General features: G+C 35.9%; 1 protein-coding gene across 2 annotated transcripts in view; it reads right to left on the minus strand.

The window, feature by feature from the left end:
* Positions 1–110: 110 nt before the first annotated feature.
* Positions 111–22958, minus strand: part of LOC133845300 (uncharacterized) — a 168890-nt gene continuing 146042 nt past the window's right edge. The window contains exons 2-4 of one of the 2 annotated variants that reach the window (XM_062279730.1): positions 984–1069; positions 603–926; positions 111–544 (exon numbers count right to left, since the gene is read on the minus strand). In XM_062279730.1, coding sequence (XP_062135714.1) covers positions 395–544; positions 603–926; positions 984–1046 — 537 coding nt within the window. In that variant the 5' untranslated portion in view covers positions 1047–1069 and the 3' untranslated portion in view covers positions 111–394. Of the gene's footprint in view, positions 545–602; positions 927–983; positions 1070–2745; positions 2832–22958 lie in introns of both variants that reach the window. The other variant, XM_062279731.1, reaches the window with a different exon arrangement.

Raw genomic sequence — 22958 nt, forward strand, 5'->3', positions numbered from 1 at the left:
GAGTATATACATATAATGAATTTACTTAATGCATATTTAATTTCCTTTTGAAAGTGGTTACAGATCATTTTAAATAACACAAATTTACGAATAGATTACGATACTCTAAATATTATATATTGTGGAAATTTAGTCGTATAGTCACATTATGGTAAATTTTAATTTTTTAATTTACAAGTTGAACAACAAATTATGTTAATTGATTAAATTTGAGTTCATTAAATGCCAACTTTAATTCTGCTATTGAAATTGAAATTCATAATAATTTAATCTACATAAAAAACTAAATATTGCATTTTTTGACATTTCGAATTTGAATTTTTTAATAAAATTAGGAATTTTAGTTACTTTAACTGTATGTATTTTAAAGCAAAAGCGTTGAATTTACGATTATTTAATAAATAATGGAGAATATATTAATAATTTCGGCAATGATTGTTTCCCGTCGTTCCATCTTGAGACTCATAACAAATGTGGCGGCGGGAGCAAATGGAGGATACTCTTCAGGCAATGCTGTATAATTGCGTATCCAAAAAAGGTTATTCTAAGAAAAGCATTGATTGTTATTGATTTATTCATCAATGTTAATATTAACTACTTACTGCAGGAAGTGGACATTTCTTAGGCAGATTGCTGACACTTTGAATGCGCTTAAAGATCTTCCCAAGCATACTGTTGCTGTAAAATGAAGAAAGAAGTTTGCAGCCATCGAGCTTAAGACGAGCAACAGTCATTTTTGAATTATCCTTTTTGACAATTTGCAGATGATAGAGCATGTTCAATTCATTCACTGGCTGAGCTAGCTGAAGGTGCATAGAAATTTGTGGATACATGCGCTTTTTATGCATTATGCAGTCGAGTTGAAGCATCCAAGTGGGATCCTGAACTGCACAGGAAATATTTTTTAATTCAACTGAAAAAGGTGACTGAACAAATTTTGAAAATTAAATACCATCAAATTGACAAAAGAACTTTAAATTTACTTTTGCAGCGTCACCTTTGACCAGCAAAATTAAGAAAAGAAAAATCACTCCACAATAAAACATGTTGCGCGGTTTATGAGTCCAAACTGTGGGAAAAAGCAATATGCGTGAATTATATATCATATATTAAGTTCGTTTAATGTGTTTTTAATTTCTTTATGTGACTAACCGGAAAACGGTATTTTAGATAATATAATATAAAATCCGATTCGCAAAAGAAATTTTTAGTAACATGATTTTTACTTTTCGAGGCTTGAAGCTTCGTTCAGTTGTAACGTAGAAATTCGGCAAAATCACAATTTGTAATTTATAAAAATCACCTATCTCTGAATTTCCTGCATACTTTTCACCTTACTAATATTAATAAATTGTACGTTAAATTTTTGGTATTGCTAAATTTTGTCAGAAATCATAGACATTGCTATTTTTGCTATGAATTTAACACGAATTATCCTTTTTGACAAACTGCAGATGATATAGAAAATTATATTCATTTAAAGGCCACAGAAATTGATGGATATGTGCGCTTTCGATGCAATTTACAGTCAAGTTGCAATACCCAGTTGGGATCTCGAAGTGCACAGGAAAAGTTAAGGAATTCAATGGTAAAAGGTGGCTGTAAAAATAATGAAATTAAATAAAGTACAAAAAATTATTGAACTAGTTTTTAACGTACCATCTTGAACCACAAAAATTGAGAGAAGTAAAAAGAGTCCGCAAAAAAACATTTTTCGTAGTTTATTAAGACTGAACTGTGGGAAGAGGCATGATGTATGGAGTATATATAATAAATTATATAGAATATAATTGTTTAATGAATATTTAAATTATTTATGAAAGTAATAGGAAATAAAATCAGCATTTTAGATAACACAAAGTTAGTATGCAATTAAAATCATTTCAAGTGCAAAATTGTTCACATAGAGCTTCTCACTAAACAGAGCCTCTCAAATTCGTTTAGACGCACTATGGTAAAATTATAATTTTTATTTACAAATATCAGATTTTGTGATTTGTAAATTCAATTTGTATTGGAATTCATTGTTATTGTTTTGTTTCACTTTGAAATTGTAATATACAAAGGAATTTAATTCAATTCAATGTTGGATTCTTTATTTCGTTTGGTAGCAAATACATAACAAAATGGATTGACTTTACAAATGTAAATAGAATTTAATAAATGATGGAGCCAATATTAATAATTTCGGCAAATATAGCACCCCGTTGTTCCATCTTGAGATCCATTAGAAATGTCGCGGCGGGAGCAAATGGAGGATACTCTTCAGGTAATGCTGTATAGTTGCGTATCCAAAAAAAGGTTGTTCTAAGAAAAGCATCGATTGTTATGGAGATATTCATCAATATTAATATTAATTACTTACTGCAGGTAGTGGACATTTCTTGGGTAGATTACTGGCATGAATGCGCTTAAAGAACTTTCCAAGCATACTGTTGCTGTAAAATGAAGCAAGAAATTTGCAGCCATCGAGTTTAAGACGAGCAACAGTCATTTTTGAATTATCCTTTTTGACAATTTGCAGATGGTACAGCGCATTAAACTCATTCACTGGCTGAGCTAATTTAAAGTATACAGAAATTTGTGGATACATGCGCTTTTTTATGCATTATACAATCAAGCTGCGACATCCAAGTGGAATCCTGAATTGTACAGGAAAAATTTTGGAACTCAACTGAAAAAGGTGCCTGTAGAAATTTTGAAAATTAAATAACAATATATTGAAAAACATTATTTTGAACTTACTTTTGCAGCGTCGCCTTGGACAAGCAAAATTGAGAAAAGAAAAATCACTCCACAATAAAACATGTTGCAAGGTTTATGAGTCCAAACTGTGGGAAAAAGCAACATGCATGAATTATATATATCATATATTAAACTCGCTTAATGCATTTTTAATTCCTTTATGTGTCTAACCGGAAAACGGTATTTTAGTTAATGCAGAGTTATAATAGTGGTAAGCTATTAAACCCGAAAACCCGCAAAGAACTTTTTGAGCAACATGATTTTTACTTTTCGAGGCTTGAAGCTTCGTTCAGTTGTAACGTAGAAATTCGGTATGCTCACTACGCGGCAAAATCCTAATTTGTAATTTAGGATTTTTAATTTTTACCTATCCCTTAATTTCCTGCATACTTTTCACCTTATCAATATTAATAAATTGTTAGTTAAATTTGTCGTATTGCTAACTAGTGTCAGAAATTTTTGATATTGCTATAATTAATACGAACATGGCCTTAATTGAAAAGCAAATAATCTTACTCTATGAATTCATTGATTTTTTGAATTCGCGCCAACTGTAAGGCAACGGCAACAAAAGCTGACTGATACATATCGCGTCGAACAACGCTTGCGCATGCCACAAAGCTGACTGCTATATAAATACATATATTTAGCCACAAGTACAAGTATGTTGGTAAAATTATGAAGCATACTTTTGGGCAAATCAAAATTTAATATATTCTATTTAACGTATAAGATGTATAAGACGTTGCAACTAAGATCAGAATTGCTGCTTTATTCCAATTAGAATTACTTTTTAATAACTAGTAAACATTCAATAATAATGATGTACAATTCTGATATGACGGCTTTTAGTTCGGGGCAGCAAAACTGAACAGAAATATTAATAAAGGTGCGGAAAATAACTTCTGGTTCAAGTCGGCAGTCAAGTGGGGGTCAGTTCTTGAAAAGATCAAAGATACACTTTGGCGCTTAAGTGTTTTGGAGTGGCGCGCAGTCGAGACGAGTTGAAATGGAGTTTTGTTTATTGAGTTGTTATATTTCGGATATTTTTATTTTCTACGCTTTTTGTTGTGCTGTTGTTGTTGGTGTTGTTGTTTTGTATGGAGTGCGTTACAAATTATGTTGCGCACCTTAGTGGAGCACACAAAAGCAATTAGACGCCGTCGTCTGACAAGCTGAATGAAATAGTTGAGCTTGAGGTTAAGATCAAGATTGAGATGAAGGATTGAGGATGGCAGCTGGAGAATGGAGAATGAAGGAAGATTGGAGGAGGAATGCCAAGTAGACGTTTATCGACTGGCCACATCGGACAGGTCGATGTCGATTGCGAGTCGATGTCTAACTGCCAATGAGCCGTTGGTTGAAGTGCGAGAGAAATGAAGCAGCGGGGAGACGGGGGAAGCCCTGGCAACGGGGGCTACTGTGGCGAGCGCCGGACAATGAAAGAACTCAAGTGGGGATGGCAATACAAAAAGGTGTTAAAAAAATTCTACTTTTTATGCTCTTATTATGATTTGATGGACATTTACGATACCAAAGTAAAGTACGAAGTATGAAGAAACGGAATGTTTTTATACTCGTATCTGCCTTTTGGCTTTGTTTTTCGATTGTTTTTGTTGTCTTTATCGTGTGTTGTGTATTCCCTTTGCCCTCCCCCACATGCTTATTGTTTCAGTTGTTTGACAAGCGATGCGTACAAATCAAAGCAGGCAACAAACTGGACAGCAACTTGGCCCCAGAGTCTCGCTATCGCTCTCTCTTTCTCTAACTCCATCTCTCTCACTCGCTCTCGAATCGGATCGGAATGAAATGGATTTTTTATTTTTGGTATCGTCTCGGAATCTGTTGGGGCTGTTGGAGAGTAGTATTGAAACTCGGTTTGTTTGATTAATAGCCGCACAATTGATATGTTAAGTGGTAAATTACGCCATTGGCACGCAAATGTGTCCAGAAACGGCAAAAGTTGTTGTTTGTTTAAGGCGCCGCCAACGGGGGCTGACAAAAAGGGGTCGATCTTGATCTTATCTGCCAGCCCAAAAGGCATAAAGTGATTTAATTTTGAATGGAGAAAGTTGTACAGCCTCGCACAATTATTCAATTACATCTAAAGTATTTGAGTAAGCCATAATGAGGGGGTCAAGGGGCATTGGCTTTTCCTTAGCTGTGAAAAACTTTAAAGTGCCATAAAGTTCGATGGTGGCTGCTTAAATTAAAGGCCATTAGTCTACTTTTAACACGCTTTTGGGAAGCAAAAAAAAATAAAGAATAAATAAATAACAACATAAACTTCATCGACGTCAACCCGTTTGCATTTTATGGTCTCATTTATATTATTAAATAAAACAAAAGCAAAGCAACAACAAAATAAATACGAAAAAAGGCGCACAGAAATCCATTAAAATCTTTTGCATATTATAAATACAATAGCGAATGTCATTAAAATTTTGCCACGCCATAAAAAATCGAGAAGAAAAACACAACAATCCAATAGCAATAAGCAATAGCAAATAAAATGAAATGGAAACGAAATACAGAAATCAAACTGATCCGTTGAAGTGTTATAAAAATCATTTAAAAGTCGCGATCGCTATACGATTTTATGGCCAAGCTAGCTGGGGGCCTCGACTCATTTCGATCGCTTAGCGCTCGACTTGGATCGGTTTTAGATTCAGATTCCGAATCGGATTCGGATTCATGAAAGCTCGCTCAAATGAAATGATTTAATTTCGAAACGTGTCGTCCGCGTTTTATGATCGATTTTGCTATAAATAATCCGAACTTCATTATTTTTAGATATGATATAGGGGTTGCTAAATAGTGCTATTGAGAATCGATTAATAATCCAACTGGTTTTAGCGCTCATACTAATCGAAAAACTTTGTCTTTTAACTTATTGCACATTCGCGCTTAATCTTTTCAACTTGGAGTAATTTGATTTTAATGCGCTGAAAGTCAATGTTGATTTATTAAACTTACTTTATAGATGCCGTTATTTGAAGTCTGCATATATTTCTGTTTGTCTCTTGATTTTCTATTGAGCGAATTTAATAAAATTAGCTTGTTAAAACTATATTGTTAATATCTAAACTGAAATATAAAATAATTTTTTTTTTAAAGATGCACTTTTTATTACTTCAACAATATAATTTTAAAGAATTAATTGAAGAATGTTTAATAACTTATATTTATATCATACTAAATAGCTAAGTTTCAATTTATATAAAATTGGCAATCTGGAATTTTTGTTGAATTTTGATTGTGATTTATGAATTTACATTGTTGGTTCGATTTTGATCATCATCTTGATCTAGCCTCAAGGTTTTATTATTAATTTTTCTGTGTATTATTACAATTTTAATTAATTGAATCATATTAAATTAGATTTCTTGAATTATAGTAGCAAACACGAATTATGAAATAATTAAGGATTTTTAGTTTAAGATATCGGGAGATTATCATAAACTGAAAATTACATTTATATTATTTTAATGTACATTGAATGCTTCAGTTTCATTGCGTATACAATACATTTGTAAAACAAAAATTTTAAGTAGTAAAAGAAGTAAAAAGAATATTTTTTTTTGGGAATGTTGTTTAACAACTTTAATTTATTTAAATTTAAAAATCTAAAGTTATCATTTTAACTCTTTAACATTGTCTAGAGCATTGTATAAATATATGTATTAAATTCTCTTTCCATTCATTAAATAAAAATCGATGCATTTTACAACTATTAACTTTATCACGCAGAGAACTTCATTCATTCTTGATTATTTTATGATAGATCTACTCAGATTAATCGTCTCTTCTATTTATTTGTCAGATTGCCAGAGCTGCGTGCTTTATAGAGAGGGAATAGAGTTGCCCTCATTTCGAATTCGCATAATGAAACCCTCGAGCATCGAGTGGCCATAAATAAAGTGTGGCAAATTCTCTAAGCAACTTGTTGAAGTGTCATAAATAAAGCGAGAAGCAACCAGCCAGCGATGGGCACACAACAAGCAAACGGACCACAAAACGCACTTCAAGTGGTTGTCATTTAATAAACTTCACCACAACTGAGTGTGCCCAAGAGTGTGTGTGTGTGTGTGTGTTAGTGTGCGCCTGCCGATTGCTGTTATATGATTTCATATATCATCAGTTTGCTGTTTTGCTGGACGACAACGATTCGTAGGGCTTTGGCTCGCTGCCTTCTTGGCTGGCTGCTCCAGACGTTGCTTAGTCGTTCTCTCTGCCACTCCTTCCAACCTCGCCCCACTCCTCGAACTCTACCCCGCCGCACCCACAAGTGATGGGCAACTTGTTGAGCATTGCGCAGGCGTGCGGCATTTAGTTCAGCCTGTCCGCATGCGCCTCATGTTGTATTTTTTGATAACATTTTATTGTCCGCTTTATAAATTATTGACGTTTGCAGCCAGCGGGTTGAGGAGGGAGGGGAAGCAAAGGGGGCTTACTACGTTAAAAAAGTATCCTTTTACGTGCACATTTTTTGGTATGCAGCGTGTGTCCAAATTTGTGCAGAGCAAATAAATACTAAAGAATATACTAAAGTCTCGCGATCGGGATCGAGTTGGAGTTGGAGTTCGGGTTCGGGTTCAGTCTGAGAGGTCTGATGTCTGATGTTCTGTTGACGGTTCTGCGCGTGTTTTGGCCATTTAAGGGCTTGTCGCCCAATACACAATTGAGTGTTGTTGCTGCTACGTTTTGCTGGTAGTGTGAAAGTTGCTTTAAATATCGTAGCGCGATCTGCCACCAAATCAAACCATTTATGTCCGTTCTCTCGATCGCAGCTCGCAACGACACATTCATCATCGTCAAGTGGCAGCTACAACAACACACTTGTGGCACTCTGCCTACTAATGCACCTGTCTGGGGAGCTTCAATGCTGTAGCTGTCCTTCAATTATATCGCACACCCGCTGAGTTCTACTCGCAACTCCTAACTGGAGCCTCTGGTTATTGAATTCCATCTCTTTCTCTTCACATATTTCTGTTTGTGACTCTTTCGATCTGGCTACACTGCTAGATAAATTGTCCTTATTTCTCACAATTGCCTTGGCATTTGAATCATGCCTTAATATCGTTTATCTCTCATACACACGGCGCATGATCAATCGAAATGATATAATTATAGTCGAAGAGCCCAACGAGCAGGCCGAGGAGCCAGAGGTGCCAGAGGAGCTGCAGCCTGCTGCTGTGTAAATTGATATCAACAAATTACGCGAAAATATTTCAAAAATATTAACGAATGTGATTGATATAATGATGAGCTGACCAATGTCGACTACACTTTGAAAAAAAAGGTGCAAACCGAGCTTAGCAAGAGAGAAAGGTCCACTTAATTCACATGAGCACTGTATTCATTCCTTTTTTGGTAGTTAATGAAGCCAATTGAGCCAATATGAGAAATATAAGCCATTATTATACTTTTGTATGCTCATTTATCAAATGTTTTCTTTAATATTAATGATTAACTTTGCGCGATTTTAATTAAATGTATTATATTTAGATATCTATACAATCAAAACAAAATATGGTTAATTTTAACTTTAAAATTGGGAAATTTTAAATTCAATGGAATTTATGTTAGACATCTATAAAAAAGAAACACATTTTGAATTCAATAATATTATAATTTATTATATAAAAATAATACATTTTTTAACAGCATGAATTATTCGGAAAATATTATACAATAACATTTCAAGTTGAAGAATGAAGGCATAAAGAAAATGAGAAATATAAATACTTAATATAGAATATAGTTTTAATAATTAGTGTTTTTAAATTTATGCAAAAGCAATTGTTAATTCTCAAAATACAGATTGTACAGAAAATCTTTAATGACGAACGTAATTTTGTTGTAGAAAAACTAAGAGTCTTTTCACTACTTGTATTCCATTCTCGGACAGCAAAATTGATTAAAAATATTATAGGAGAGCTTATTCATAATCATCATAATACTTGTATCGCATTTTTGGACAGCGCCAGCTGATAAATGAATTAACTCTGCTGAAATAAATATATGATTAAAGTAGTATTCTAATATATAACATAAAACTTATATAATATTAAAATTACTTTATTTTTATTCAACAAAAATAAAATAAGATACTTTTTATACCCGTTATCCATAGGACAGTTAAGTTTTATAGCTTTGTTATTAATAATTGCAAAGTATTTTCGGCCAGTGCATTGGCCAGCCTAATTATGCCCAATTTAAAAAAGGGTTAATTAAGGCACAAAACGTAGCACACGAAATGTGCACCATCCGGGGCGTTATTAATATGCGACATATCTGATATCTTTTTGTTCGTTGAAGCAGCAGAAGCTGCAGCAGCATGAAGATACAATACTGTCCTTCTGTGAGATCAATGCTACAAAATATATACAATAATTACATACAGCATTTGTCATAACACCAGATATGGACAATGTCTGCTTCGAATGGGGCGCGAATGGGAAAAATGACCGAGAGAGAGCGAGAGACTTGGCCAACAGTCAACAGCCAACGGCCACAATGCGGCTTCTGGCCAGGCCAGGCCAGGAAAACAATGCGACAAATGTACGCAAAAAATTGTAAATATCATCATCGACATTGTCGACAGCAGCAGGAGAAGGGAGAATGCTGAGCATTTTATAAATAAAATAAAATCATAAATGATGCGCCTGCCTCTTGGGTTTGGGGCGAGGACAGTCAGACAGTCGCTGCAGTCGCTTTGTCCATTCGTTGGCCTTCTCGGGGAGATGGGGAACGATTCGGGGGGTGCCATAATAATTATATATCAAACCTTTAGCAAGCCATGGGTAGACATTTCGCGCCGGAATTCGGAGCATTGTGTCATATTTAATACAGAAATTTTAATTAAACATAATTTGTAAGGAGTGCACGTCTGCTCAGACCCAGAGAACCATCTTCGCTTCCTTGTCCTCCTCTCTCTCTCTCGCATTCGCTCTCGCAGTCGCTGTCTCATCTAAGTGATTGAGCTCGAGTATTCCCCAGTTGTTTCTCCAGATTGCTCGTTGCGATAGCTCTACCTAAAGCTGGAATAGAGTAATTTATAGCATTTTATGGCCTAGGCCCCCCCATTCGATGACAACAGGTACTTGTGTCTAGCATTCGCAAGGAATGCTTTTGATCGTATCGCAGTGCAAGTCCATCAATTGAGCGATAACAACTCACAAAAGCCCACTGTCACTTCGACAAATGGCCAAACTACATTCGCATATCTAACTAGACTTCTTCCTGCGCATCTAAGGAGAAGCGTGAACAAAGCATGCTTGTGTTAATATGGTTTTGTTTATTATCCTTCGGCACTTTTGTGGTTCTTAGTGATATCATGTATTATTTTGAATGATTTTAAAGATATATATATATATAGTGGAATAAACTTGGAATCATTTCAATAGTTTATCGGAAAATATCTTAAATTCTATAGCTATGTATAATGTAAATGAATGAAATGAATATGCTTGTTTACTTGGAGTAATATTTAAACGTTTTCGATTATTTTTTTTCAAAGATGTTAAATTAAGAAAACTGAACCCCGGAAAATGAAATTAAATGCTTTAAGGAATCAAGGCATACTAAAAATAACTATACTTTAAGGACCATCAAAATTTCTTTAATAAAAAATCTACGACAATACTTAAGACTATTTAGTTTACGAATAATAATAATATCTGGTGTGCTGCCAAAAATACTTGTATAGAATAAAGATATATATTAATTACTCATAGTGAAGAATATTAGTTATTTTGATATGAAAGTGACAGTCTCTCTCTCTCTCTCTCTCTCTCTCTCTCTTTATTTTAATTGCAAATTCATTCAGCTTGATATACTTATTAACTTCCTTTTAAATTGAAACAAACTTGCATGCATTTGGTCATTAAAGTGTCAGACTAAAATTTTGCCTGTTAAATATGTGACATAAAATTTATATTTTAGAACTGAATTTAGAGAATGCTAAGACGACAATATAAAATTTGATTGGATTCCCCCATTCAATAGGAAACATATGGCGGCAACATTCCGAGACACTTTTAATTTACTTCCTTGTAAAGTCCACTAAAGTAGCGAGTGACATTCTTCATTTCATATCGAATAACTGCTACCAAGCCACTGAACCGGGGCTTGGCTCAGATGAGAAGTAAGCGCAGTTTCTGGTGATTTTTCAAATGATTTAACTAGTTCACAATGTGGACTCCGTTTTGGGAGCATTGTTGGGCTGCGTCTTGAGCCCGGCTGACTGGCCAGTTGCAGGCCAAGCGCTTGGTTGCCTACCAAGTTGAACTCCAGTCGGTTTGGTTGGCTCATCGCCGGGGGGGCTGCATTACATTTGCAAGACAACAATGGACATTTGGCATTGGCAAGTTGCAAGTTGCAGCTTGTGGCTGGCAACGTGCAGCGGCGTTGGGCGTTTTTATTTTTACAGATATTGTTTACTATTTTTTCGCAGTTGTTTTTGTTGTGCCTCGTCTGCTCTCAAAGTGAGTTCCAGTTGAAGCCAGCCAGGGCTTGGGTCCAGCTTCAGCTCAGCTTCAGTTCGGGCTGTGCCCTCTCATTGTTGTGGCGGCTGCTCCAATCATCATTTTTGTTGCTGTTGCTGTAGATATTCGTTTGGTGATATATTTTGGGTGAGCGCTTCCGGCAAATCGGCGCAGTGAAAGGTCAAGTTGCGGCCAGGGAGACTTCTGCCAGGGAGCTGGGAGATTCGTGTGCCAGCGAAATAAACAAATCAAAGTGAGCAAATGTATCCCCAATTCCCTCAAATCCCATCCCCTCTCTCTATTAATTACTCATTCTCAGGCTGTCTCGCTCTTTGGCATTGTGTTTGTACGCGGTATGTGCTCAATTTTCTATAACATATTTGATCGCTGCGATCTTTGCGATCGCCTGACTTTCCATTTTTCCACTTTTTCCACACAGAGTTTCCTTCGTGTGAGTGTGTGTGAGAAAAACTTATCGAAACGTTGCTATCAATGCACCGCAAACGTAGCTAAAGCCAAGCCAACTGCTCCCCTCTACTTCTCCCTCTCAGTCTCCTTCACCTTGGGGCTGCCTCAAATTAAGCGCAGGTGACCAAAGGCCAACGAGCTGACAAACCTTGGAATTTTTACCGCACGATCCGCAGTGCAAAAGTGGTCACGGGTTGTGTTGTGGTTTCCAGTGCCATATGACAGCACTCACAACACACACACACACGCTTTGAGTTCCGAGTTCGACTTGGAGTTCGAGTCTCAGTTCGAATACGAGTGCAGATAAACGGCTTTTGACATGCCCTAACCAGATCATTAATTGCTGATCTAACCGAGAGACTGACGCCAATTTCCGACTAACTATGAAGTGCAGCCCTCGATTGGAGGAGGGAAGTGTGTGGAGGGCAATCGCTGTAGGCGAACAGACAGATAGACGGATGAACTGACGGAATTGGGTTATGCTTATTGAGATCACTTTGAGTTCAGCTCCGACAGAGCTTAGACGAATCTATTTGAGTTTTAAAGGGAGAATTGAACTGGGAACTGATAATATGGAATGATAATGTGAATATATGAAGTTGTGAAAAAAAGTTACAAATATTTGAAATTAAGTTCGCTTAAAATATATACTTTACTATCCAAAATTAGATAGCCTTCAGCCAATATTGTTCTGCAGAGTGCCAAAAAATGACTTTTTAATTTGTTATCCGTAAGTCTGACTAAACTTTGAGAACGGATGTTTGTCAACCTATAAATGGAATGTTCATATTGAATGATATTATTTCTAGAACTGTTATTGAAATACATCTCAATATTCATCCAAACATTACTTAGAATCGATAAAGAAGATCATTAGCTCAACATAAGTTTAAGTATATTTTTATACTCCTTACCTATACCGTATAAGGGTATTATAACTTTGTGCCTTTTGTATGTAATAGGCAGAAGGAGCCATCCTTCCGACTCTATTAAGTATATAGCGTTAACAGTCAAAGCTGTGCTAACAATCTGATATATATTCTACTATATGATATAATTTGAATATAGTATTAAACCAATATAATTATGCTAAGAAATTATACTTAATTATATGGATGTTCTCATAAATCACTAAGGAGGTAAGTATTTTGTTTTGTAAATTTGATTTTCACTCAGTACAATCTCTGCTAAGCAATAAGCCACATCATTTGGCTAACTGGAGTGAAGGGGCTTAAGTAAGGTATTCACATATTCGAATTGCTCTTTGGCCACATCTAAAAAGCAATTCGCATGTGAAGCAAATCTTAGCAAAAGTCAACCTGAAGCTAATACTCAACGAAAGAGAGAGAGAGAGAGATTCCCCCACTGCCCAGCAGTCGCCTCATTGCAGTTAGGAGCACACACCCACACTCCCACACAGTGTTCAATCGCATTAAACAATGGCCAGAAGAGAGGCAACGAGAGAGAGGGGGAGTAAAAGAGTGAGGTGCGGGGGTGCGGTTACGATTGCGATTGCCAGTTGGCAGTTGCAAGTTTTGGCAGATCGATGCTGCCTGCCTTTTGATGATAGTCAGCCTTGGTTTTGTTTTGTTTTGTGTGTTGCTGGCTTGGCTCTGGCTCTGGATCTGACTCTGATTTTGGCCCCTAAGGGCGTTGCGATTGAACTTGTTCCACATTTTGATTGTAATGCCGTTACGGACCCAGAGACCCCAAACATTTTGTATTATTTTTTGTTTTTTTGGCTGGTTGGTTGGTATGGGAAAGCGAGGGCAAGACAAATATGATTTTCAATTTGCTCTGATCGCTTTCACAAGATTTGCATTTCGAGCGACTCCTTCAGACATTCGCTGACCATTAAACACTTGAGCAGCTGTAGCCAAAGTTCAATTGGAGTTCAAACTACTACCACCAGTAACAACAACAACAACAACTACAACCACGAAAACAATAAAGCAACAACGCTTTACTGCTATGACGACTCTTTGACTCATCTCGGCAGCGCTTTGATGGCCCATTAAACAGTCAAATGGAAACCGCTTCGAGTACTCCAATTGGAAACTGCTGCACAACAAATCAAAATATTTATGGCCCCAGCAGAGGGGCAGAGACCACGAAGACCTGAGGAGCTAATGAGTCTAGCAACGCTACACGCTAAAAAATCAATTGATCAACTCTCTAGCAAAATGAAATGTATTCAAATTTTGAGTATGTCTGAGGTTAATGATAATGATTAAAACAAGCAGAGAAAATTGTGGGATATATTATTGAGAAATGTGAGGAAATTACATAACATAATTGAAAGTGCAGACACCTAAACAATTGTATTTAAATAACTTTATAAAAGGAAGAGATAGAAAGAGAGAGAGAGAGAGAGAAAGAGAGTGACTTTCTCTAAGGTTATTTTTTAAATTTGGAAATCTTTATTTATCTTGAAATAATCTCTAACATATTTGAATTACAATTCACAAAACGATTTCAGTAGTCTTGTACCTTAAATGTATTGTTATATGATATATTCTATATCAATAAAAAGAGAGAGAGAGAGAGAGAGAGAGAGAGAGAGAGAGAGAGATGATAGATAGAGAGAGAGAGACAGAGAGAGTTTGTCGAAGATTACTTTTTAATAATCTTTATTTATCTTAAAATATTCCTTCAGAGATTTGAATTTGAAAATAAGGATTTTAGTACTGTAGAACCTTAAATATTATCTATTTCATACATAAATAAGATAAAACGAAATATTAATTGTGTAAAATTTGAACTGTATTTTGATCTGGAAATATTTGTTTATGATATTTTTTAAAGATTCTGAAAAATCAGCAATTTCATTCTGGTAAGTTTTCCCAGTTTTTTTATATTTTCACATATTATTCAACTTTAACATAGAATATATGCATGTAATATGTTATTCATTTAGAAGGAGATTAGAACTGACAAATCTTTCTTGTTTTAAAGAAATATATAAATTTTTAATCCGATCGCATATTTCTCGCAGTGTATATGGGAACTTAAGGTGTGTGTGTGCTCGATATACCACCCAAGTGGTTGGAGAACTTGCCGGACTGAATGCACCGCATAAATAGCCACAAAGTGTGTCGTAAATGTCGTCGCGATCATATAATGATTTCTGAGGCCCCCACCGAGGAAGAACCTCGTCGAAGGAGAGCGACAGGTGGAGAGAGTGGGAGATCATCCAGTTTATCAGGCGGCGAACAAAATGCAAATTTTAGCCACAATCAAAGAGAGAGAGGAGGCTGAGTGTGACTGCTAGAACAAGTGCAGATCGGGTCGAAACCATAACTGTGTATCCATTTTAAACGCATTTTCATCTGACTTTGAATTCCCATAGCTATATGTAGCTATAGCTATAGTCATTCCCATTGCCATTGCCGTTCCCGATGTCAACTCAGAGTCGCAAATGTTGTGTACACTTTGCAGTTTATTGCAAAATGCGTTCGCGTGCACATTTGAATCAATCGTTCAGTTTTCAGCTGGGAATCGCAAAATTGGAATTGCGGATTCGATATTTTTGTTTTTTATTGATTCAGGCGGAGACTGGTTTTCAGTTGGGAAGGGGAAGCGAATGCGCGACTTTGAACTGCACTGATATTATTTCGTTTTTGACATTTAGCATCGCTAATTCATGCCAAATCGCCAGAAGATTATGTTCATAAGCACGCATTACGATTACACGTTTATTATAATTTAGGAGTTTAAGGCTGGACCTGTTTTTCTCTCTCTGTGTCTCTGGACACCGCGAAAGCGTGTGACAAACTTGCGAATAGAGTGAAGCACTGAGGAAGGAGAAGATGCAAGCTGATGATGATGATGGGGTGTAGGCGCTTTTTGCAGATCACTTAGTAAACACATAAGATTAGCGACCTAAAAAGGAGCTAAGGGAAAGTTGCACTCGCAAACTCACAAAAGTGTTTAAGAGAGTAAAGATAAGGGGCTGAAATTCAGGCGCACTCACTGATATCTTTTACTCCGGAAAGAAGTGCAGATTTGTTGCATAAATAGGGGAAAGTTGGATGCCTTAAGTGGCAGAAGAGAGTAAACCGAAAGTAGAAAACAAATGTATATGTTTTTCCAGATTTGTTGTATTATATGTTTTTAATTTATCTACTCTTTTTGAAGCACAATTTAATTACGAAAGTAACTAAAGAGTGAGATGCACAGACAGATTAATTTAAGTAATATGAAAAATAGAATATACAACAATTTAATAATATGTGGCTGAAAAATCCGGAATGCTTTTACACTTTTAAATTGCACTTTGTCTTTTGACTTCTTTGAATACTAGACTACAAGTCAAACATACAAATAGTCCTATCACTGATCGTTTACTTTTATTTAATTACATATTTAAGATATAGTTTTTATTAGCAGTTAAACTAACAAGATACATTTGTATCTTGGGGATATTTAAGTGCTTTTTCAGCACATTCAAATAAAGTTTTGCATTAAAGTGCAGTCAAGAAACTGCTGCTAAATGGAATCGCTTGTGGTGGAGTTACTTAACGAAAGATGACTTAAGAGCTGCAATGTTGCAAATGGGATCGCTTATGGGGGGAGTTACTTAAAGGCAGGTGTCTTAAGAGCTGGATTGTTGAATGGGTTCGCTTTGAAGTTCGTTGGGCTTGTTTGTGACATGCGCGCGGTTCCAGCAATCATGAGACACAAATGGTCATCAGAAGAAGCGCCCGACAAGGCAAAAAGGGAGGGAGTGAAGGGGGAGGAGGGGACTTGAAGCTGAAGTGCGTCGTTCTTGTGTCGTTGTCTTCGCACTAATTGAGCATTTAAATGCAACGTAATTACTTCTCTAACACCTTCATCAGTTGGAACGTCAGTCAAACCGGCTGCCTTTGATGCCCACTGCAAATTAGCATATAAATTGTCCCGTGTGAACATAAAATCAAATGACAACAGACTTTTGGAGTTTGTCAAAAAAAAGCGAGACAAAAAAAACTAAAAGAAAAGCCGCGCTGCGAATGCCGAAACAAAAGCTGGCGGAAGAGAGTCAATCGCCAGGACATGAGATGGTGAAAAATCCATGAGTGATCTTTGCTCGCTTCGTTGTTGTTGTTGCCCCATCATTAGCATAGCGAACGTGCAACTAATTGGAAATGGAACAGACTTCACAATGTACAGTCAGTCGATCATCAATGGAGCTGAGAATCGAGTCGAAGTAAACCCCTAAATTCTAACAAGCGGCGCCAGCCAGACGTCTTTATGGTTTCTTCAGTTGCTTTTTGGCCCTTGGGCTGCATTCGAAATTCGTTCAAAAGGCCAATTCAATTAATTAAGCATTAAAACAGTTACACTCCCCCCTTCCTCTTCTCCCTTCCTTGTCTCTTTCGATGCGATACTGAATGAATGTTGTGTGGGCGAGTTTTTTGACCCGCGTTGGGGGCAGGAAACGCAGCGCGTTCTGAATGCCAAGGCGTAGCGTCAACTCGTTGATGGTTTTTGTTTTTTTTTTTTTTTGTTTGTGTTGTGTTCATCGACGATCGTTGCACAAATGCGCTTTGCATAACTGAGTAATTTGGTGTGGCAACTACCACAGTTGTTGCATGCCTTCTTTGCCTGGCCTGGCGTTATGCACTTGTTGCCACAGAGCACACACAGTTGGGTGGCCGAAGGGTCCGGGGGGGGTTGGGCATCCGGTCAAAGCAAAGCGATCCATGTGCCCACTGCAGATCATTTCGAATCGATAACTGCATACTATGTACATACATATCATATTCATCATATTCAGACACACGTGTACTCATAAACTGATTACAATTGCTTGCCACCTGTATTCATATTTTTATTGCTTGTATTTTATTTTTAAATTTTTATTGCTTTTAGTTGAAGTTGCATTCTTACCCGGAAGTCGTAACGACGATCAAATTCATTTCGATTTCTGGGGATGCATAGACTTTCTTATCGACAATTACAGACTTCTAATAATAATAAGTTGTGGTTACATTTGTAGACTGCAATTGCATAACCACGATCACTGGCAATAATTTATATCGTGATCTTGCGATCGCAAAGCTAATTATATATAAAATGAGATCATGCGCTTAGCGAAAATGTTTAAGGCAAATACTAATTATAATATGAGAGCCCCCAACACACGATCATCGATCATCGATCAAAGTGCGATCGATGGCTAAATTAGCGCTTGCATATTTATTGATATTGGGATTTCTTTACGATGTTAAATACGATATTCAATTTTATTGATTTTTAGTTGCTATTCAATTTTCGCTAGTCACTCTTGTTCACGATATTCACATACGATCTTCGCTTACGATATATAAACGTATACAAGGTGTGTCTGCGCTCACCGAGGGGACTTTCCCAGCGATCTGTTCATTGACTACGTTATTTCCCGTTAGCTTAACTTGCGTGTGGCTTAAATGGATTAACGAGCATTAAGCGAGGATCAGCAGCTCATGTTTTGCCCAGGCTGGCAGAGTGCGCGCTCTGCGAGCGATTGCAACTTGTGCAATCTTGTAAATTCCAAAGCCAGGATCTAATCAAACAAGTCCCGAGTCGTTTCCACGGATTTAATTGAGATCAGTGTGTGTGCCAGAGTCGGAGAAGAGGAAGAGTTTCAGTGTGTGAAAAACCGCGATAGAATTTTGCGGAAAATCGCAAAACCACAAATGCAGCGTTTGACTTCCGTTAGGGGGTTTTGCCCATGTTGAAATTAAATCTTCAACATGTGGCTCCAGAGATTCTGTGTGGCACTGTGTGGCACATTAACATATCGTTAGTTTGTCATGATCTATCTGATCCGTGGGAAGTTTGCTATCTTTTGGCTTTCGGTTATTTCGGAAACTCCAATCTCTGCGCTAAAGCAAAAAGGATTTCTCAAAAGAGCGCAAAACTCTTTAATACAATATATGTAAATTCCATTTGGTAGAGAAAAACATATTTTCCACATAATGCAAATGTCATAATTGTAGCGTAATTATTATTAATGTTGTTATGCTCGATTATAAATCGAAATGAAAATGTTTCAATGTTTGCCAAAAGTATTACGTGATCATTGGCAAACAACCCTCGTTTCATATTCAACATAATTGACATTTGCATAATTTCATAATTTGATCATTTTTCTAGAATACATTTCGTACAATGTCAATTGACAGGGCGATGATATAATGTTATCATAGACACGAGTAGTACAACGAGTTTCTCGATCGTTGATTGGAATGCTTTTAGCTATCCGCATAGCTGGAGAACAATAAGCGAGAGAGAAAGCCATATATCAATTGGAAAGCAAAGCGATCAACAATCAGCGATCAGCAGCAACCAGTTTAGTCTACTATATTATTCAAACGTAATGAACATATTACCCAACACAATTAAACATAACTTATTTGTCAGTTCGAACCAAACTGGCAACTTATCAAATTCTTATTTTTACGCAGATCGCGAGAAATTGGCCAAACAAGTTTTATTGACTTTTCCTTTGCCAATTTTTTTTGTTTCTGTTTTTTTTTGTTTCGGTTAGAGCGAATTAAGTGATGCGCTTTGCAGGATTTAGGTGAAATATATTATATGGTATTATATTCATGAATATAATATATATATAAATATATATATTATATTTTATAGTAATATGTTGAAGCTGTTGCTAATTACAATTTACAATAGTAAAATGATTAAATGGTAGATATGAACCTATAAAATTATATTGAAAATTTAGCTAATAGAACTTTACATTAAATAGTTTATTAATTAAATGTGAAAATGTGTAGCTATCAAAAACTTCACTTAGAAAATGAAGAAGAAATTAGTGAGAGATATTTTCAAATCTTATCATTCGTGACTTGCGAGATATCGCATACGGATCAACAAAACAACATTTTATATTCTAATAAAAACATATTAAATAAAACAAATTGAAGGTGTATCGATCTTCACATAAATCTTATACTTTGAAACAGAAACTCTTAAACTCTTGTTGCAAACATAAAATGTAATCAACATTAGTTACTATAGTATTGCTATTTATTTACTTAATAAATTTGTAACGATCAGCCATCAACGCAGAAATCAATCATGTTTGGTTTATAGTTTTATTTATGATTCTAGTTGCAGTTCCTCATTAGGGAATGATCAGCACCTGCTAACATTTGAAATAATCCAACGTAAGCTAGGCTTAATTTGAATTCGTAGCTGATGGAAGATGTTTATAGTACCAGTTCATCATTTAAATGTGAGATATTAAAATTATTAAAGCATGTCTATCATGTAATACAATATTCTCGTATTGATTAGTTTTATGTCATTATATAAGAAAAAACGCCCCACCTAGACTCGACGAAATTACGACTTTGTGTACTGGAGTGAGAAAAACATGAAAAGTCATTGCAAATAATGAATAGCACTTGCATTGTTCGATTATTTAACAAAAGCGCCACACCGATGATGCGAACGTATTACAGCCAAATCTATGCATTTTAGCCATTTATATTCACTAATGGCCAAGTTAAAGTTTACAGCGTTGTGTGTAAAAATGAAAAATTGAAAAATGTTTTCACTGTTTTTGTTTCGCTGTGTTTCGTTATTTTATTTAGTGGCAAATCTTATCTTTGTGGACCAACGTGGCACAATAGATTAATGTTAGCGCATCACAAATGCAAATTATTCATACATAATTACAATAACAAAGATGACAAAATACATACAACAGGAAAAAAATAGGAGAAAACATGTATATCTGGGATAGCGAATAGTGAAATACTCTTGCTTAAGGTAGCTAGGCGATTTTAAAATGATTTGCTCAAGTTTTTATTTTAAATTCATTTTTTTTACGGAGTAAGTCTTTCTAATAAATTTTATATGGGAATTTGTAATTTATAGGAATATGTAGCATAGAAAAAATTAGTATTTTTAAAATGAATGTATAAAGGTATTTATAGAAATGTGTAGAATAGAAAGATCAGCAAATAGTTATTTAAAAAATAACCTATTTATTAGTGAAATAGATTATTCAAATAAAAGTTATATAGAGTTTTCAGGGATAGACTGTTAGAAACTAGTTCCAAACATTTAGAAAAGTATTGTGTAATAAATAATTTAAATTTTTAATTTGTAGCTGGAAAAATGAGATATCTTAATCAATCAAAGAACTTACTTTGTAATTTTGGAATAAAATGAATTCTATTTATTAATAATGATATTATTTTGAAACGATAGAATATATATTTTCTCAAATAGAAGTTAAATCTAAGTATTTATTTATGATTTGCTGTTTAGTAGAAAAGATCTACGCCACATTTTTTATACAGTTGACTTTAGTATTAACTGCGCACTTTTGCACACTTAAGCAAACAGAGATAGATTAGTAAATAAACTTACTGCTAGAGGGTATAAAGCAAAGCTGAAACAAAACGATACGAAACGAAACGTATTTTATTTTAAGTCCCGCTCCAATGCGATCTATCGACAATCATTCGGCGAGCTGTTAAATCAAAAATATGCAAATCGTTGCGAGAGCCACACGAGCTACGAGATACAGATACAGATACAACTGGAGGTGGAGATACGTCAGATACAACTGAGATAGAGATAGATATACAGAGTGTGTGTTGATTGATATGTGCTGGTTATATGGCCATTTGGCCAAATGATGCAATCAAACTATGTAAATGCGAACGAGTTGACTTTTTGACTCTTGTTTTTTTTTTGTTTCTCGATTGTATTTCGAATAGCTCACAGGTAATCTTCAGCAATGAAACAACAATAACATTTAGAGAAGTCAACTCGTTGAGGCCTAGTCGTATTAAGTAGCTGCCCGTCATTTCCGACTTACATTTTTTATTTCGCATTTTTATGGCTAATTAAAAAGTTGACTTTTTTGTTAACCGTAAAGTCAAAAAGTCAACGCATTTCTTTTCAACTTCATTTTTTAACCGTGTGCATATTTTTTATTTGTTTTTTTGCCGTGTCCTTGAGCAGTTTTCTAGGGAACACTCCGTTTGCATTTTTTACGCAACTTAACGGTAATTTCGAGAGTTTCCTAGCAAGCAGATGACGGGTGAGCAAAAGCAGAAGAAGAGTCAGCAAAAAAGACAATCAGTCATCCCTTTTGCTCGGTTTTTAAGCGGAAAGTGTTACACACACGGTCTCTTAGAGTGTTGGCCTGTGTGCTCGACTTTTTATGATGTCGCTGACTTTATGACAGCGAGAGTTCGACTCTTCTTCTTCTTGCCACTCGTTGTCGTCAATTGCTTTTTTAGGGCAATTTAGTTTTGCGGCTACCTAAGCACGCGATTTCGTTACCTAATCTCCGGATCAGCATACCCTAAGCTGCAGATTATCCTAGGATCATAATTATGATGAGCCTGCCACGTCGCGACGTCCGCGTCGCGCTCTGCTGACCGTGCACCATGCTGCACCTCACACATTCACACTCAAAGGACTCTCACTCGGGTTGTTGTTGTTTTTTATTTGCAAAAAACTTAAGCCGAGGGGATTAAACCGGATTAAAAGTCACAATTGCCCGTTGTCCTTATTTTCAGCAGTTTTTTGTCGTGCTTTCCTTTCGGGCTAACTAATTACGCCCCGAAAATTACCCATTTGCTGCGGAAATTCGCGAAAATTTTCCCTGTCTCTTGCTTCCATTCTTTTCATCTTCTTTTTTTATTGTTGCCGTCGAGGCAAAAAACGCGAAAACAGTTAAATTGAATCGATTAGAAAACAGAAAAAAAACGCGTAGAAGGTCAGCGAAGGTTTCTCGCGTTCCTTGGGTTCTATATTCCTTGACTTTTTTATTATTTTGCAAGCCTTTGTTGGCTCTACGCGGAATCGGAGTACGGTTCAGTTTGCCGCCTGATGTAATTTGACTTTTTTATGGTGTGCATTGAGGTTAGGTTGCTACTTTTAAAAAATGTATAGCGAGAGTGGAAAAATACACATTTGCTGTGGAAACTACGGCAGCAAATTCTGAGAAGAAAATCCAAACTAAAAAATATAATTTAATTTATTAACTAAGTATTAGCTGAAAAGTTAGTTAAAGTCAATTACTAACATCATTTCGCATACAAAGCAATTCACACTTTTCATTGTGCATTTTCTTCGGTTTCTCTCCAAAGACAATGCGTCGGCATAAAAGGGTTAATTTGCGACGGAGTGTGTGCGACGCAGGTAGAAAGAGTTAAAGGAGTTCGGAACGGGTTGAACTCTATAATAAAGATGCACAAAAAAAGAGTTAACGCGCGCCTTTGACTGCATTGTGGCCATGGTGCT

This window comes from Drosophila sulfurigaster, chromosome 3 (assembly GCF_023558435.1).
Source record: "Drosophila sulfurigaster albostrigata strain 15112-1811.04 chromosome 3, ASM2355843v2, whole genome shotgun sequence".
Taxonomy (NCBI): domain Eukaryota; kingdom Metazoa; phylum Arthropoda; class Insecta; order Diptera; family Drosophilidae; genus Drosophila; species Drosophila sulfurigaster.